This window comes from Strix aluco, chromosome 3 (assembly GCF_031877795.1).
Source record: "Strix aluco isolate bStrAlu1 chromosome 3, bStrAlu1.hap1, whole genome shotgun sequence".
Classification (NCBI taxonomy): Eukaryota; Metazoa; Chordata; class Aves; order Strigiformes; family Strigidae; genus Strix; species Strix aluco.
In genome coordinates this window covers 30,863,557-30,883,054 of record NC_133933.1, presented here as the reverse complement: position 1 = coordinate 30,883,054, position 19,498 = coordinate 30,863,557, and the positions used below count along the sequence as shown (strand labels likewise).

Below are 19,498 nucleotides of genomic sequence, written 5' to 3'. Positions count from 1 at the left end.
TTTGAAAAATAAAGGTACACACGTTCACTTAACTACGTGACGATCTTGAAAAACATCAGTTCAGGTTGGTGTTTATGCATTTATGTTGGTGCAAGGGCTTTACTGATACTGCTCATTCCCACTTTCAAACTAGAACAGTTGCAGGTCACAATGAATGTAAGAACAGTTTATTAATCTTGCTGCTTTTCCTCTGCTGTAAGCAAGCAAAACATGCTTGTTTTTGTAGACAATCCCCATGTCTGTGCTGGACTGGGTATGTCACCATAAAAACCTTTCAAGCACAGATGCAGCTTATTCCAGCAGAACTACTACAAGAAATTACGCCAACTCTCTGAACAGAATGAACTACATTATCAAAGAGGCTCTTATGCCTGGACTGTATCTATTACTTAGACAGGGATGACACTTTCACGCTCTCACTGCTATATCTACGCTAAGAAGCACCAGCCATTAGACTTATCACAAGCCTAATGCAGCGTGAAAAGGCATGATCATTGACCATTAGAGCCACATTATAAAACATAACTGCAGTTATGCAGACAGAACTTTTCTGGAACTGATGTGGAAGTATACCAGCAAAACTCTGAAAATACAGCTAGACTACAGCGAATGCCCAAGCAGCACACCAACACATCCATGACTGCAAACCTCTTCAACTCTACACTACAGACTTACCCCTGTTGCAAAACTTCATAGATACAGAAAGGCTCCTTGGAGGAAACTGGAAATGCAGCTTATACTAGCAGGACTTTGGGTTTTTATCTCACTATAATTATACTAAATATATAAACTCTACTGGAAAAGGACACAGAGGCAGCAGGAAAACTGCACATCTATAAGGTGACATATGTATTTAGCTACAGTGGAACCATCTCTGTTAAGGGCACAACTGACCTCGCTTAAGGCCACACATATACTGAGAGTATTATCAACTCAAGTACAGGTATAATATACAAGGCAAGTGCCCGAAGTATCAACAAAACAACACAAAATACATGAGTATCATACTAGTGAATAACCCAAGGTGCACCAATGAAAGCACAATTAAGCTCGTTTATCCACATGGTGAGCTCAACCTCAACAAGCTACAGGAAGTACAAAGTACTACTTGCAACAACAAAAAGAAAAAACTTAAGCTCAGACACAGCCAAAGAAATACATCAAAAGAACAAATCTACTATATTTAAATACTATCCAAAGATCTCAACTCCAGATGAGAATACATTTTGCTTTAATGCAAGCAAGTCAGATAATCATTTGGCAAGTATTATGCCCAGAGAGAACATAAACTGGTCATTTTTATCCCATTTTTGTAATTTCTTCATTATTTTCACAAATTAATGAAAAAATCCACACACAATCTGGCAGACATTAGTGCATAACAAAGAAATTTTATTTATAAAAATACACTATCACTAAAAAAAATTCACTATCTTGACCCCAAGACTACTGTTAACAAAAAAGCAAAATAATCACTTCCAGAAAGAGCGAATTTCATGTAATAAGATTTCTGAAATATGTAAACAAATCCTGTACTCCACATTCAATAGATTTTTAAAAAATTAGTTTTAGCAGGTGTATCGTTTAAAAAGCTAAAATGTTAACATGGTCGTCCCCACAAACGTCTTTAGAAAAAAAAGTTTATATCCAGACATATGTCTATTTTACAGAGATGTCATTGAAAACCTTTCAACACCAACAGGCAAAGAAATTAAACAGCTTTAAAATTAATCACAAATTTTAAAAAATCTCCCACTTCTTTCAGGAACGAGCAAGAAGCATGGGGAAGCCCTCCTCTGTTCTGTCAAAAAACATAAAACAAAGAACTAAACAAGCATTCCACACTCCTTAGTGGGCACAGCGAGTGGGGCTGGCAGCATACTTGCTGTTCCTGCATACAGATGTTGTTGGTATTAAACTCAAGTCTCATGAGCACTGATCAGGTTACACAGAAATGGAACACACACAAAAAAGTTTTGATCAAAAATAGACCAATTTCAACACTCTCCCTAAAAAACAGCACCAAAACAAAACTTTAAAAGCATATTAAAGCGGCGCTGCCAGAGTTTAATAATTTGCAAAAAGCACTGCTTCCTGTGAGACAGAATGATAAAAACTTGAATATGTCAGCGTACCCCCCCCCAAAAAAAACCCAACAATTACCAAGAGAATAACAGCAACAAAATGAGTTACCTACCCACCCACCAAAAAGTTACTTGACCTTGTATTTTTGCAAGCACTTTTAAAGGTACTGAAGGCTCTTCAATGAAGATTACCGTATGTGCTACACTAGAGCATTTTTTAAAGGTGGATTTCTGTTTTAATGACATGGTGTATTTTTTTGGTCATCATTCAACAGAGGAGGATGTTCTTTCAAATCTCTTTTCTTCCTACACTTGGAATGCATCTCATGTCAAAAAACACCTATCTTAAGAGATATGAAAACAAGCTCTCAAGTGATGTTTACAGGCTTTAAGCTGCGAGCACAGGCCCCTCCAAACCAAGGCAGCTTAATACCTCACAGGACCGTGATCCAGACGACTCAGGGGATGGGGGAAGCCTGAGAAGGCAGCGATTCAGGGCCGCAACCCTGACGGGGCCCTTCCCAAAAAGACCCGTGCCCAGAACAATACACCCTTTTTGCTCTCCTGCATACACACAGCCAAGAATCCTTCACGTCTCCTCAAAGCACACACAGATGAAACCCCTTACGGCAATTTCTCAAAGAAAGAAAAAGAAGGGAGGGAGGAAACAAACAGCTTCTGGGATTTCAGGGAGAGGATCTCAAGGCCCGAGAGAGTAACGCCTCCGCGACAGAAAGAGAAATGGCCCGAGCGGGGCGCGACGGCAACGCCCCACACGGCGCGGCGACGGCTGAAAAGGCCTTAAAATGGCGCCCGTGGGGGAGGAGAGTCAGAGTGAAACTGCGCAACAAACGCTGGCAGGAAGCCAGACAGCGCCATCTTCCCCGCTCTCTCCCACTCCCACTCGCACCGAGAGCGGCACGGCAAGCGCTGGCCGCCGAGCCCGGGCACGGCCGCAGCCTCCGCCGGAGACCCTCTCCCCTCCTCTCCTTCAAATCCCGCTTCGTTCCGTACTGCCGAGCCCCGAGGAGGAGAGGCGCGGGGAGCCCAGAATCGGGGAAAAGTAAAGGCCTCCACATCTCTTTCCTTCCCCCAGTGATAATTTAGGAACAGTTCTAAGTAAATATAAACGTGCCTTCTGTACGTCGTTTAATTTTGTCCTGTTTTTAACATTACCACACCTGCTTTCTGCCATAATCTGTAAGTGAATTTTGGAATTAATACCAAAACCAAATTATAACAAGTACTGAAGGCCCCCCCCCCCCCCCCCCCCCCAATGTGAACTGTGAGGATTTCTGAAAATCCCTTCACAACCACCTACTGTTTTAAGCCACAAGTAAAAACTATTAGTAAACATTGTTTCTTTTAAGGAAAATACTCCCAGCAGCACAAAGGATCAGATTCACATCCACTCTACAGCAAAGCCAAACGGGTTACTCCAGGAAGAGACGGTTTATTGTTATATTTTAAAAAGAGGCGTTACAGTTAAATATTCTCTCTCCAAAAGGGAGAAAAAAAAAAACCACACACACACACAAAAAAAAAACAACCAACCCACAGCTGAAAACTCGGTCCCGAAAAGGAGAAAAAAGCGCATTAGCCCAAACCTACCGACCGAGCATTTCGCACACACACAAAAAGCAGCACCGTTTCCATTCCTTGGTTAAAAGCAGGAGGCACGGAGCAATTCGGAGGAAATTGCAAATAAATAACCGAACAAATCAAATCAAATCTAGTGGCGACACTGAAAACGAGGAAACGAGTGAAAAATAAATCCCCAGAAGGCACAAATCTGAGACATAAGCTCAAAGAAATGACAAGATTAGGGTGGTGGCGAGTGGACGGGGGAAAGGAAAAAATCAAGCCAGGAGTGAAAAAGGAAAAAAGAAAAGAAAAATCCTTCCCAGCTCCACAGCCAGGACAGAGACGAAGTGTCTCCATTTTCCCGACGAGGAGGAAGAAAGAGTGTTTCACAGACCACAGAGCTTTAGAGAAAAGCAAAGAAACGAGGGGGAAAAAAAAAGAGGGAGGAGATTTGAAAAGATTATTTTTCTTTCTCCCTCACACACTCTCTCTATCCCCCTCTCTCCCTCTCACTCTCTCTCTCACACTCACACATACACACACACACTCTCTCTCTCTCCCTCCTCTCCTCTTTCCATCCCTCTCTTGATGGCCATCAAGGGGGCGGAAAATAAAAAAAAAAAAAAGACAACAACAACAACTAATTTTAAACCGGCTCAATCAATGAGTCATTAAAAGAGATTTTTCTTCCCTCCTCTCCTGAATTTGCATGGCATCAGCAAGAAAAAGAAACCCACCCCAAACCTCTCCCCTCTCTGCAGCTATCAGCCTGGACCTGAAACCTTATCTCTCCCTTCAACCCCCCCCCCCCCCCCCCCGCTTTTATTTTAAGAAACAACTTTTTTTTTAAGTGCCCTCAGCAGCCACCACCACCAGCCTCGCGGAAAAAATAAATATATAGTTCATTTCCATGTGAATCCACATCTGCCCAAACAACAGCCACCCACAAAATATCCCTCTTCTTCCTCCTCGTCTCCCCTCTCGCTCGCTCTCTCTCTAGATATATATTTATATACATAGCCCCAGAGCCAATAGCTCTCTGGGCTGAAACCTAATATCCTGGTTTTGGCAACTCCTGGTTGTTAATTTGCTCCTCTTTCTTTTCTGTCTGTCTGGAGATAGATTTCCCCCCTCTCTTTTCCCTCCCCGAAGGAAGGGAGGAAGGAGGTTGTGTGTTTTTTTTTTCCTTGAAATTTTTATCACAAAATTATAATACACTCAAAGGGAAACTCACCGTCATGAAAAAGCAGTGCCTTGTCAACGGGGTTTCTTCGCCATCACATCAGGGGCTGGCAGTGTAAGAGAGAGAGAGGGAGAGCGAGAGAGCGAGGAGGGAGGGGGGAGAGAGCGAGCGAGCGAGAGAGGGGGAAAGAGAAAGAGAGCGAGAGAGGAGAGACGACGAGAGGAGAGACGGGGAGAGGAGACGAGAGGAGAGGAGAGGCGAGCAGAGCAGAGCTCCGCGCTGCACCGCGCTGCACCGCACCGCGCAGCACCGCGCCGCGCCGGCGGGGCCCGGCCGCGCAGCTCCGCCGGGAGACAATGCCGCAGACCGGCGCCCGGGCACACGCACCGCCGCCCTGACATGATGAGTCCCCAGCTCCAACGCGATCCTTGCTTCGCGGTTTTTACAGTCAGTCCCTTTAAAAAGTTTAGCTGCCTTTTTTTTTTTTTTTTTTTTTTTTTGAGAAAGACGTAAATCTGGCAATCTATACGTGCCTCAGATGTTTACTTTCGGTTAAAAGTTGGGGTGTGTTTTGGGTGACAGAAAAGTAAAAAACGACACAGGTTTTTCCCCACTAAAAAGAACATTAATTTTAACAACTTGGTTGACTTCCTCCATATTAGAGCTGTAAACCACTACACGCGTGGGGTGGGTGGGGGGGTCCCCGGAAAAATAAATGCAAGGTCACCTTGAAAAAGGTAAGATTTGATCCTCTTAACAAGTTGCAATATTTTAAATATTTTTAGATACATTCTTACCACTCTTGGTGGAAAAAAATGACATGAATTTCACCTGCTTAAAAAAAGTTTGGGGTAACCTAAAAACTAATTTGGAGTCAAAGCTTATAGCACTGGGAGTTCACTGATACAATTCTACAATTTATTTCAGCTAAAAGCATTAATATAGTGATTTTGTTCAAAGCTTTCTGGTTATACAAAACTAAATCAACTTAAAATAGTCACTTTGTTCATTAAAAATAATTGAAAAGTCTTTATTCAGATGATTCAGAGAGGCCTAGTTTATTTAAAACCAAACCATTTTGATTGAAGAGTTAGATTCTTAGCATGTAGAGATATGTGGGGTATTGATTTTAAAACAAGAAATTTTTTTAAGACCCTTTTTGTGCTAGTAATGGTAATTCCCAAGGACTTGCACACAGCAACCTTTCTATTTTTTTCCTAAGAAAAAGTAACTTTGTTAAAACTCCTTAGAGACAAGGATTTGAAGTCTTTACTTAGTAGCACATTCTGCTTTATTAGCTTTACAGCTCAAAACCACTTACAGTCTTTAGTTTTTAAATACAGTTACGGGCAGCGTACTAAGTGGACCTTCTTGAAGAAGTTGGCCAGATTTTTTATGTTTTAAAAAAAAGTCAGCACCTCAGCATCATTTTCAACTAGCATCTGGTTATATTATTTTTTAAGTAATCAACCAATTCAGATTGTAATACGGGAAACAAAAGTTAAGCCTGATGCCAAACCTTTGCCAAAGCCAAGACTCACCTGCCATTCTTGTTTACATGCATGCCCATGGTAGAGAACTTAGGTGAAGTTTCAAATCACTCCTTAAATGGAAAGGTTGGGCCCTAGCAAACAGGCCTTAGCATGAGTCGAACAGATCCTTTGTGCCGTCCAGACACAAGCTTGATGCTGCCTAGTCCATCAGCCAATATATTAACTTCACTTTTCTTAAATACAGTATGGACCTGAATAGCCAACAGTATGGATGTAAATGCCACATGTCAAAGAGCTCAGCATCCTAATTGCTCTTACAGCCTATGCTCCTGACACTAGCATTAGAAAAATCGAAAAGGCCAAACTTCAAGGTCCTTAACTTCAGCACATGCTTCAAGGGGCCAAACTCTGCCCTGAATTAAAGCCCACTCAGCATCACTGGCTTCAGAGAACATTGCTCATGTAAGAACTTGTGAGCTGAGGGGACCCCACAAGCATTCCTCTGACTGGGTTAAGAGGAAGGAACTTTGCCTCAGAGGTTACTAGGCAGACCATCTGGTATATTATTATTCTTCTAGTCCTACAGAAACCACAAATACGAAGTAGGCAATACAAAGAAAGAATAGGAGGAGGACAAATGATTTTGAACCGATTCCCTTATCATAAGAAACACGAGGAAGCCTGCGCAAATTGTCCGTGATTGTACCATAATATACACTTACTTTTCCTGAAGCATGTTTCAAAGTAGTGTTGGCAATAACCTTGCTAAGCAGGGACACTACAAAAAGGGAAGGAGAGCTAACATCTATACAAAGAAGCACCCTGAAGCAACAAGATTTCTCCAGATCTACAGAAGTCAGTGAGTTTAAGAATGAAAGCCTTTACATATTGCCACTGAGTGGACAAAACCAAACCAGAACACATTGTACCCTCTGCAGAAGTAAATTTGCATTTATTTCTATATTTGCTATATCTGTTCAGAAACAAAACTGGCTCAGGTAGAAACAGTTACTAAAAAAAAAAAAATCAAGGGTTGAATGTGACTTTATAGGTCAGACTGAAGTATGTATTTAATGTTACCTTCAATACTAATAACTTTGAATGCAGCCTTCAGCTGTAGTGTTATCACTTTCTGGTGTACTACAGAATTTTCCAGACCACATTTGTAAAGAAATACTGCTTTTGCCGTGAGGTACTCATGCTTTTTAAGAGGATCACATGGTGTGTCTGAACTGAGTGTCATTGCCCCAGGAGGTTGTCCCTCTCTTCTCACTGCCTTACTGCATTAACACAAAAGACCCTAATATGTCAAAATTCTTCTACCCCAAGGTCACCTGCCCAAAGCTGTCGTCCCCAACCAGAGTCCTCCAAATTACGTACAATGCACATTCAGTTGCTCTCTCTCCTTAGTTTCCTCATTCACATTCATTCATTTTCTCATTCATTTGCCTGTAGCAGCTTCAGAAGGAGTAAGGGGAAATAAGCATGAGAAGGCAAGACCAGTGTCAAAAATGAAAAGGAGAAATCTTTAGAAGACAGACATTGGCATAATAATTCTTAAGTACAGCTACTGGGAACGTCATGTGCACCCATCACACAACAGACTACTTGGCTATATTTTGACATCAGCTGTCAAACTGTGACCATGCTATTTAACAACTACCACTCTCATAGGTGTGCGAAGACACCAAATGACATTTGGAGTGAGCTGAGATACTTAGCCCTGAAATGACAGATTGTGCAGAAGTGAAAACTAGGCTTAGATATTGAGAGGAAGAAAATAAGGGGGTACAAAACACCCTCCCCATTCATTCTGTCTACAGGTTTCTCCTAGATCAAGTCACTTTATTATTATGCAGCCCATTTTTCCAGGTCTGCATCACAAGCATTCCAGTTCTTGTGCAATTGTAAATTAGTACCTCAAAAGCAGCAGCAGATTCATAAGGAAGAATTTAAGGACTAAGCCATTTTCATTAAAGGAATGAATTCCACAGTCATCCCAAGATCCTTGCGTGAATAGTTGTTCTGTAACCTCAACTCACTGCATCGTCTCTGAGGTGTACTGGATGGAAAGGAATGACATTTACTCCACTGCAGCCTTGCTTCCTCAGACCAAGTGCCTCAGCTGTATTGATGGCACATCTTCCTCCCATGCTTCCATCTCTCTCCATCCCTTAACATGTTTCTTGTTTGTCAGCTCATGGTCAGACACATCATTTATCCAACTACATACTGCTTTATTAATTACTAATTTAGATAAGAATAAATAACTCTAAGCTTGCAGCCACAGAAACAAATAGGTCATCATTAAAAGGTACAAGCAGTAGAAAGGTAGAGGTGACAATGCTTGGAAAGTAGGGCACTCAAATACAGTGATGTGAAGGGAGACAAGGGCTTTAACTTGGAATACAAGTGCAACATGCCACATGAAAAATTCAGTTCAATAGCCATATCAACCACCAAATTTTGAATAGTTGCCACCAATACCTTGATGACCCACCAGTAAAAATTTCCTAAATATTACAATTTCAGCTTGATACCAGGCCTTACTTACAAAACCAGGGTCATAATTGCATGATGTAACTTATAAAGCTGTATGACGCCAGTATCAGTCACCACACCCAAACACAGGACTATCTAACCAAAACGTTAGGACATAGGTAGTAAGAGGAGGTAACAAAGAGTGAACCTCAGAACAAGAAATTTATGCCAATACCAAAAGACAGACAGGTTTCTACAACTGGAGATCGTGTGAAAGCTAACAGGGCTGTTCTGTGATGAATCCAAAGAACTGTGCTTCTGAGATGTGGATATGACATCCAGAAGGCAAGTAAAACCAGAGAAAATGTGGTGACTGGACCTCCCATTGAAACAAATGACAGTGCAAAAGTATTATTGGAACAGATCAAGAATAACTACATCATGCTCTAGGTTATTTAAATAGAGTCTCAGCTCAAAAATATTCTTCAGCTAAGAGTACCTTAAAAAGGAGAATTAAGTTTGAAAGATTAATAGCTCTCACTTCCAATTTAGAGTAATCTTAAAATACTCAGCCATTGAAACGTATCGGAAAAAAACCCCTCCGGAGACAGAACTTTATTACGGTATCTGGAGAAATAATCTTCAATGACTAACACCACCAAGAATTATAGAAGAAATTTAAACTAAAAATTATGGCAAAAATTGGGAGATGCTTCTATAATATTCATAGTTAATTTGGTTAGCATAGATGAATGGGAAGAAAAAATCAGGTAAGCAAAGATACAGAAATGCATAAGAGTATGTTAATGAGTAGATGGACACAAGGTCTAAAAAAAGCAGTCAGACAATGAAGCTAACAAAAGAACCATTCTTAATGCAACTGAGGTGCTATGGATGATTTTAAAAAGAAAAAAAAATCAACTATTAATAGAAGAAACCTAAACAAAAAATGGAAGCCTAAAACATGAAACGAGGTGCTATAGGGATAACAGAAACAGAGTGGAATAGTAAGTTATACCAAAAGCATTCATGTTCAGGAAAGAAACACAAACATGATAAACTATACTTGTATCAGGACAAGACAAAATGGAGGAACAGAAAGGACATTATGAATAAAACACCATCAAAGTCACAACCTCTGAGAAAGAATGGTTTTACTTGGGTATTTCTGGGGCCCTACTAGAAACCAGCTGGGTAAGATCTGGATATGAATAAAGATTGCTGTAAGATAAGTTTTAATATTATCACTAGAAAGTGTATCAATATGAATGGAATTTATTCTCTCAGATTTAGACTGAAGAACAAATGCTAATAATAGGAAGAGGCAGTCCTCCTTCAAAATGATAACTGACAGATTTTTTCATAAGATGGATAAAAGGCAAAAAGAATGCAAGTTTAGTTTTGTTAACTAATGAATATACTAGAAAAGAGCTAACAGAAAAATCAGTAAACTTGGATACAATGACTTCAAGTTAATTTTATTTATATTATTCAGAAAAATGGAATAAGTTTGCAATTAAGATTCACAATTCCAAAATGGAAAACTTTGACATACTATTGAACCTAGGTGGTTCACTGAACCAATAACCAAACATAGAATAAAATGCCTTAAAAAAAAAGTAAAAGCGTCTGAAGTCTAAAGTAAAGCACTGAAAAAAATCTCTTAGGAACTCCAGAACTAATAATTACCTCAAAGGGAGAGTCCATAAGACAGCACCTGTAGCTTACATACTTAGTCTTTGGAATTTAACTAATGTCAATTAGCAAGTTAGGATTCTAAATACCAGTTAGCAGCTAGGCCTGGACCTAACCTGAGTGCTCTTCTGTTCTTGAACTTTTGCGTTTAGCATATTTGGGCTTTCCTTTGTTAATCTTGAAGGGCCTCTTGTCATAAAATGTTATGCTTTGAAGTCCGTCCCTGGTTTTGGAGGATAACTCATTTTCATAGAAATGAATTTGTTTCTCTACCTTTGGCATTGGGAATATCAGGTTCTCAGAAGGGACCAGCTCAGACTCGTTTCAAAACAAGTGCACCTTGACTGGTCGGAATATAATTAGTATCTTAAGCATTCCCATTTCAAAGCTTTTGCATTACTCACAGTAATTAATATGTACCAAGTAAGTTTTATAGTTTTAGCTCTAACTCTCTAATTAGTGATTTAAAAACACACATATTTTACATTGTCTTGCCTTTCCATATGGTCAAATATATAAAGCACAACATTTTAGTCCAAACAAAAGCTTTTTTAAAAACAATCAGTATGTCAAACATAATTTTAAAGGAATTTTTTTTCCAAAAGAACAGAGATACAGTGACTTGACAGTCACATTTACTGAAGCCCCATTCCACCATGAAAAATGTACAGTCTACAGTATCATAAATGAATCATAATATAGCTTACATCTTTAATGCCTGATCACAGTGCCAGAGGAGTTCAAGGAGCCTTCACTAAAACCAGCAGTAGAATACAATGGTTGCACAAGCCACTGAAGTACCTACTTTGTAGCCAGAAGTAATTATGTTCATCTGCTAATCTCTTCTGGAGAAACTCAATCAAACAGGCAGAGATCACATCTATCAGATAAGAGCTCCATGCAAGACACAGGGGCTGCTGCTTTTCTTAAAAACACAGCTGAACGACAAAATAGCATCTTTTTGTGTGTGTGATGGTGCAACGTACATACTTTAACACCCTTTGGAATAAAAATGTCAGCGTTGGGAATACATTCTGATGATAAGGAATAACTCTATTTACTTCCTTCCTTTGCTTGCGTGTGTGCAAATCTACATCTTGAGATCGCACCACAACTATGAGGTTCTTGACTTTAACAAGCTCAGGAACCTCAGGTTCAAGAATCCATTATTATGAGCCCAGCCACCCAGTTGCCTCTGTGGATCTTGCTTTTATTCCCCACTCTTCTTAAAATAATGATGGAATGAGACAGGATCTTGAACCTTCACCTGAACTATGCAATACATCTCACTTCAAAAGGCTATGAGATGAACTAGTCTAAATCAGTACAAAATGTTTCAGATAGATAGCACTCAAGAGCGATAACCACAGGACACAGATTTAAACCTGTATGCATGCGTAATGGAGCTCATGTTTTGGAGTTTCACAGCGCTAGATCCAAGTAAGCACGTGCAACCGGCAACTTCTCATAAAACAAATGACACTGTACAGTCCAAGCAACAGCAAAAGGTCTTACTGAAATGACTACTACCTACTTTCAAACCAGAGAGGAACTAAAGCACATCCAGGGCGGGGCGGGGGGGAGTAGAAAAAAAATTATAACACAGACAGAACTATGTACCTTACTTTTATCTAATATCCTCAAACAGCTAAACTGCTTGTTGCAGCTCACCAAAATGAGCCTGAGCCTGAGGTAGAAGGCTTATATTTTATTCAGGTGGTTACTGTTTGGGAAATTGTAAATTTTCTGTTCTCTATGGCTTATAATAGAGCTCACTAAGCAGCCTTAAAACATAAAAGTTGCTGCCAGCAAAGTCAGGAAGAAAATTGTCAGTCTTTGTATTACCACAAAAAAAAAATATATACCAATATCAATTATACCAAACCTCAAATTGTAAGTGTGGAAAGTAATTTTGGAACATCAAGATGAGATAGTTGAAGAATTTTACTGCTCCCTTTTTAATTTTTCATTATGGTCATACACTTCACCATCTTGTATCTGGGGTTATTTTGCTTCTAACCCAAAAATCATTTGAGCACATTAGGAAGGTGGAAAGATTCCAGTCTCTCCCAGAAGCTGCTATTCACAAGAGTATTTGGTCCTCATTAATTTAAACCTCCAATCACCTCTAGAAAAAAACAATTTAGAATACCTAGCTTTCTAAGTGCCCAAATGTAATAGAAAGTAATCATTATACTGCAGCATAAAATACTTAACATTTATTTTGGGCTGTGTATACTAGTGTTTTCTTGTAATCTTTTCATATATAAAGTTGTTTTACCCACTGCAGTTCATCTACCAGGTCACGTCTGTGTAATGATACCAAAGCCACACTCCAGTAACATTTGTGCATACTGAAAAACAGCAAAAGCCTTTTTCTGTTAGTATTCTTATGTATGGGATAAGCACTTACATCACTGTTACCATCTGTATTACCTACAGTCATGGGAGCATAAGGCAAAAATGCCTGCTATGTAAAATGAAACTTACGCATCTTTCTTATGGAACAAGATAGAAATAAGGAAATTTTTAAAAAATTTTTTTAGTGAATTGATTGCACTATCTTCCTGCCCAGTGTAACATTACTGCAATTACTGCAGGAGTGGTTTTGACTATTTATTAGCAAAAATGCCTAAGACTTACTAAATGCACCATTTAAACACACTGGTAGGGAAAAAAAATCAAGTGAGAATATTTCAAGTTATCCTTCCTTTTTCACAGTTGAGCATTCTCCCTTTCTACAAGCTAAGAGGTTTTAATTTTTAAGACTCAAAATCTCATTTTTCAGAAACAAAATTCTGTACACATTACCATTGCCGTGTTGTGACAGTTAAGAGCTGTAATGCATTAGCCACAATGTTACCCATCCTGCTGCCCCCCCATCCAACCTGCTCCAAAGTACTACTGTTGTACAACAACCTCTTGAGATCTCACGATTTTATATTGTAACAATGATAAGGAAAGAATATTGTCTATTTTAGTGCAAGTCCTTTATGCACTGTAAGGATTAAAGGCATTTCACTGCATTTCTACTGTCATGCTAACTGGGCTGACATTGTTACATGTAAGGTTCAGGTACTCCCTACCCTCTAATGATGTTCTATCACGTCTGACACAAATTAAACCCTATTTCTCAGGAAACAATGTCTACTTCCAAGCTAAGGCTACTTTCAAATGCTAACCTTAAGTAGCATAGCAATCTGTACTTCCAAACAGGAACATTGGACAGAAAACTCATGCTATCACCAAAGAGAGAACAGTAAATTTGGAGTATCTGCTTTGGGTTTACCACCTTTTTGTTTCAATGGATAGTTTTAGGTTCTATGTTAATTTAGTATAGGTAACTTTGAAATGCCAAAGGAAGGGAGAAGATATTTGTAGAACTGGAGAGGAGTTAAATTTATTTTCATATGTTTCTAAGAGTGTTCTAATTTGTGTTACCTTTGCAAAAATTAACACTCCACGAAACATAAGACCAGTTCTCAAAAGGATAAGAATGATGGTCACTTGTCTACTTTGTAGCCAGGTGTACTTCATTTCTGGTTCCTGCTGCAAATTTACTTAAAATGCATTTCCTAGTTGTAAAAAAAAAAGTAAAAAACATGCAAGAAAAGCTTTCCTTGCCATGCTTTCATAGAAGCCTCTATGGATTTCTCCTACAGACCTCCCTCTAGGGCACAGCAATCCACAGGCGCTGCTCTCACATTTTCCATCAAGAACTGAACCCTCTTCTGGAACAAAACACCCAAGAAATCAGGTAAGCAGCTAAGAAGAAAAACGGCCTCTGTGGCAGCACCTTTGCAGTTGCGTACAAGTATTTAACAGCCTTTTTCATCACTACTTCACTGCAGAAGAGGACACGGCAGGGAAGGCTTGTGAAAACGCGGCAGGTACAGAGCCTCCTGAGGCCATGGGGCCTGCCAAGCCGCCAGCCGGCCTCAGGCCGGGGGCTCCGCGCCTCCCTGAGTGCGGGCAGCGCCACCACCAGGCACCTGGCGGGCCCGCGGGGTAGCCTGACGCCCACCAGAAATACGCGACCAGCTCAGACAAGACCCGAGCAGCCAGCGGCTTTTCCTTTTTATCAGCAGGTGGAGAGCTGCCGCCGCCTGCAGCAGGCGGCCCGGCTGAGGCGGCTGAAGCGGCTGCGGCCCTCAGCCGCCCTCCCCGCCACGGAGCCGCCCTCCCCGCCCCTCCCCGCGGCGGGGGCAAGACGCCCCCGGCCCCGCTCTGGCTCTGCCGCCCGCAGGAAGGGCGGCGGGTGGGGGGTGCCGGCAGCCGGGCCCCCCCTCTCCGAGCCATCGGCCCAGGGAAGGGCCGCCGCGCTCCCCGCCGCAGGCGCGGCCTGGGAGGGGGGAGGGGAAGGGAGGGAAGGAAGGGAGGGAGGCAGGAGCGGGCACTTACGCGCGCGCGCGCAGGGGGGAAGGACGGGGGAGGGCAGAGGGTTATTTATAGCCCGGCTGCTAATTTGGGAAGCGGGATAACGCGCCCCGCGGAGCGCGGCACCTGCCGCCAGGACTCACCCCATCCCGCAGAGAGGCGCCGGCCCCTTTAAAACCACAGGAGACCCCTCCCTCCGGCCCTCCTCCCCGCCCGCCGGGAGCCCCCCAGCCCGCCAATCGGCGGCAGCGACGCAGCCGGGGCTGCCGGCAGCCAATCGGCGGGCTGCTTAGTGACCGGAGGGGAGGCGAGGAGCCAAGATGGAGGCGGCGGGAGAGGCGGCGGCCGCCCAGGAGCTGCGGGCGCCGGCCGCCTTCGTGGCTTCCCTGCAGCCCGAGATGGCCGCCGCGGTGCTGCCGGAGCGGCTGCAGCGGCGGGAAGCGGAGCGGCAGCAGGGCGTGGAGCGGCAGCGGCAGAAGAAGGAGGCGCAGGTGGTGAAGGAGGAGCAGAGCGAGTTCTTGGTGGCCGCCTTCGCCAGGGAGCGAGAGGCCGTGGAGGCGCTGCTGGCGGCGGGGCCGCTGGAGGAGGCGGCCGCCCGCCTGCAGGGGCTGCAGAAGCTGCTGACCGAGAGCGTGCGGTTCCTGGCGCCCTACGAGGTGCGGCAGGGACAGGAGACCGTGGCGCGGCTGCAGGGGGACCTGGCGGCCCGGCGCCAGCAGCTGCAGCCCAAGAAGAAATTCGCCTTCCGGGCCCTCAAGAAAGAAGCGGCGCCGGGCAGCGAGCCGCGCCCCGCCGAGCCCGCCCGGCCCGCGGCCGCCGCGCCGGCCCCCGACTGCGGCCCCGCCGAAGGGGAGGCGGGCGGGCCACCGCTGTGCGGGTTCAGCGGCGCCGAGGAGGAGGCGCTGGAGCTCGGCCCCGCGGAGCTGCTGCAGCGCGACGTGGTGCTCGCCGGGCTGCGCGGCTGCCGGGTGCGGCTCCGCGGCAACGCCAACACGCTGCGGGTGCGGGACTGCCGGGGCTGCACCGTGCTCTGCGGGCCCGTCTCCACCTCCGTGCTGGTGGATGGCTGCAGCGATTGCCTCCTGGTGCTGGCCTGCCAGCAGCTCCGCATCCATCGCACCCGCGACAGCCGGTTCTACGTGCAGGTGACTAGCCGAGCCGTGATCGAGGACTGCACTAAGGTCTCCTTCGCCCCCTACACCTGGAGCTACCCTGGCATCGAGGCAGATTTCCAGTCTTCGGGGCTGGACAGAAACAGAAACAACTGGAACCTGGTGGATGACTTTGGCTGGCTGGCGACTGACGAGCCTTCGCCCAACTGGAGCCTCATCCCCGAGCACGAGAGAATCAGTTGCTGGGACTGACTGACTGCAGAGGCAGCTCCCTGCTGAGCAAGAAATCCTGGCGTAAACGCGGTCTCGATTCATAAACTCTGGGGTTTGGTCCCCAATATGCCATTAAATGATTCCATTCGGTATTTAAATTGTGAATTACAATGTATGATTGGATTTTTTTCAATCGAAGAATACCAGTCACATATAGTTTGCTGTGCTTACACAAGTTGCTGTTGTAATCTTTGTGTGTCACTGTGGAAGTTGCCATCTACTGCAGTACCTCACTGCTTTTTCTAATTAAGGAGGGGCAAGAGGCACTGATAGACAAACAACAGCGAGCCTCTGTTAGAGCTGTTGTGCTGCTTTCACTCACCCAGGCAGAATCTAAATTAGCTGCAAGTAGTACAAGCTGTACTGGAGTGAAAAGATGAAATACCAAATTTTTCATATTTTTGTGGTTCTCAAGTTGCAGACAACAGTACACTATATATTACAGCAAGTGCAGGAGAGGACTTCTGTGAGGTAATGGAGACAAAAGGTTAATTCAAAGGAATTTGTAACTGAACAGCATAGCCTAGCCTATGGTATAATTATGAGCCAGGTTCTGTTGATGTGGGTGAAATCTGTAAGTTGTCTTTAGACTTTTATTTCAGGTGAGTTAAGTCTAAAGGAAAAAGAGTCTAATAAACATTTAATGCTCTCCTAGTATATTAACAATTGCTTGAAATTAACAAACCTATACAGGCTATATAAATACTAAATCTTCACAGACTGAAAATATTATGTAAAAGGATGCTCCTTCTATAAAGAGTTTTAACCTGAGACTAATGAGTGCTTTGAGTGTACTTTTGGGGGGGTGTAGTAAGTGCTGGTTAACGTTACAGAAGCTAGGTAAATTGTTCTACTGCGTTCTGAAACTTGAGGGGAGAAATGTTCAGGTATGTCCTACTAGTTGTTTCATCAGTCCACCAGACAATATGCTCAGTGGTGCTGTGATCTTAATTTACAGCCCCCCTGCTACTGCCCAAGTCCAGTGTTGACAAGAGGGAGTCAGGAAAATGGGAAAGTGAGGTGCTATATTCCAGTTCCAAGAGCGCATGTTATTTTGCATAAAGTGCGCTCCTTAACTTGTGGCATTTTGCAAGAAATCACTGCTTATCTTGGCTAAGAATGAGCTTAGAGTTGTATTTAAAACTGCAAAGTATTTATGCTGCCCTACCATCATATATGTGCCTCTAACAGAAAATGAATACTAGCTGAGCAGACTGCATCACTGCTATGGGAAGTTCTTGAAACTTCACTTGAGTACTTGGCTGATTTTGAGCAGAGAAACTTTATTGAAGTTGTTTTCAGCATATTTAATGTAAAAGGGGAGGGGGGAAAAAGGGAATTTTTATATTCTTCACAACTTTGATTTGTTTACTTCTGTTAATGATTTTGCATTTCAAATATATTTGTTCAATTGTTTCAGTTGTCCCTTTACTAATGATTCTTCTTTGCATTGACAGCATGGTAGAATGACTTAAACACCCTTAGTCTTGCTTTACTGTACATAATTTTTAATACCTGTTGTTAGAGGGATGTTAGAGGGAGGCTCTCTAGTATCTTAATACATCCATCATGGTACCAAACGTGATTCTGTAGTTAATCTTTCTTCCCCACATACCCTCATAGTGACAAATCCCCTTGGCATCCTCTCATCCTGGGACTGCAAATTGTTCAGCCAGTAGGAACTACAGAAATGCCTTTGTTCAGCTAGCCAAAAGCTATAAAGGCTTATGTTTACTGTGTTGATGGACACTGGCAAATCTAGAAATGGAGAGACTACCACTAGGCTGTAGCAGGTACCAGATGTGAGCTTCTCAATACGCTTCAGACTGGCCTGTGAGTGCATTCCTGTATTAGCTGTTGGTCCATAGCATGCAATAATGCCTGAATAAATAGCAGGAGTCAAACCAAGGAAATTTAGACTTCAATTTAAGTCTGAAAATGCTTCCCTAGTGACATTTTTCAGAGGTCAGTAACTGATATCCCAGCTCCTAATGTTTTCTTCAAATACTTAATTTTTGTCTAAGCAAAATTATTAGGTAATACTCTTCAGGAACATGACTTCAGGGGAGACTGCTAAAGATGTTCCAAACCATTACTTTGCCTTAAAGATTTATCGTTACCTTTGTAATACAAACAGGTAAGTGTACCTTGGTCTCAAGCATGACATCAAACAAGAAAATTTAATTTGAGGACAGCAAGTCTGAAAACATTTGTTCAGGCAAATACTTATGTGTGATTTATAGTTCTAAATATGTACCTTCATATATGTACACACACAGTTGCACATTTCCATGCTCCTTTTTTAAAGGTTAATTTCCTAATGTAGACTCATGCTAGCAGAAATTCAAAACTATATTAAAACAAGTATGTCATGTTAATAGTAATGTAGTGTGTGCACACCAGTTACGCACTGGACAAGGTTTGCTAGCATATTCACAGGCTCAATCAGTATAGAAATTGCAGCTTTTTCAGGTCTGAAAGAAACACCTAAGCATTTCTATCTAGTTAGCTATTTTAACAACACTATATATTTATTAAAAATACATATGGAAAAGGAAGTCACGGTTGCTATAAGCACTAGCAGGCTGTCATCTGTGTGCCCCAGAACACTTCCTCCTGACAACAAGAGTGTAGACAGCTCGTGTGTTACTCACCTCTGCTATAACCCACAGCATTCTGCCAGCCCTTGTAGGGAGGAAAAAAGTAAAATGCCATGTGAGTGAGAGAATATTAGCTGATAGGCCAAAAAGTACAGTTACTCATTTGAGAATCCATTTTCCAGTCAAATCTAGTGGAAAATGATAGCTCAGATGTATTGAGAGTTATATACTTATTAAATTTTTACAAAAGTATTTAAAAGCATGGTAGGAGTAAGTGTGTGTATATATATGAAAAAAAGTTTTACAGGCTAGTTGTGTATAATCTGTATTTAAAATTTCTCAGCTATTTCTTAAACTAATTTCTTAGCATCTGTTTTCTTAGATGGAAAAATTTTTTTTCATGTTGACATAAATGAATGTTTTGGAAATAAGATGTTGGAGATACTTTAGCACGTCTAGACTATAGAGTTGTCTAGATCATTTCAGTGAAACTACTTAACAGAGTAAATGCTAAACACGGGAAGACTAAAGGTCTAGTCCACAGTATTTGTAGCTTCATCGCATTTCTTTACCTTTTGCATCAACTGACAAGGCATCAGAAAAATTGCTTCCTGTC

General features: G+C 42.4%; 2 protein-coding genes across 7 annotated transcripts in view; one reads left to right on the top strand and one right to left on the bottom strand.

The window, feature by feature from the left end:
• BICRAL (BICRA like chromatin remodeling complex associated protein) overlaps positions 1-15,096 on the bottom strand; it is a 45,839-nt gene extending 30,743 nt beyond the window's left edge. Inside the window, exon 1 of one of the 6 annotated variants that reach the window (XM_074818000.1) lies at positions 15,041-15,096. The gene's annotated coding sequence lies outside the window, so the exon portion shown is untranslated. Of the gene's footprint in view, positions 1-2,517; positions 3,326-3,695; positions 4,430-4,902; positions 12,545-15,040 lie in introns of those variants that run through there. The other 5 variants (XM_074817997.1, XM_074817999.1, XM_074818003.1 and 2 more) reach the window with 5 other exon arrangements.
• Positions 15,053-17,698, top strand: TBCC (tubulin folding cofactor C). The gene has a single exon (XM_074818009.1). It carries the CDS (start codon positions 15,218-15,220, stop codon positions 16,259-16,261), a length of 1,044 nt encoding a protein of 347 aa, XP_074674110.1. The 5' UTR covers positions 15,053-15,217; the 3' UTR covers positions 16,262-17,698.
• The last annotated feature ends 1,800 nt before the right edge of the window (positions 17,699-19,498 follow it).

What these genes read in the sequence shown, in the direction of transcription:
- TBCC (XM_074818009.1), top strand. Translation starts at nt 15,218, where the DNA reads ATGGAGGCGGCGGGAGAGGCGGCGGCCGCCCAGGAGCTGCGGGCGCCG.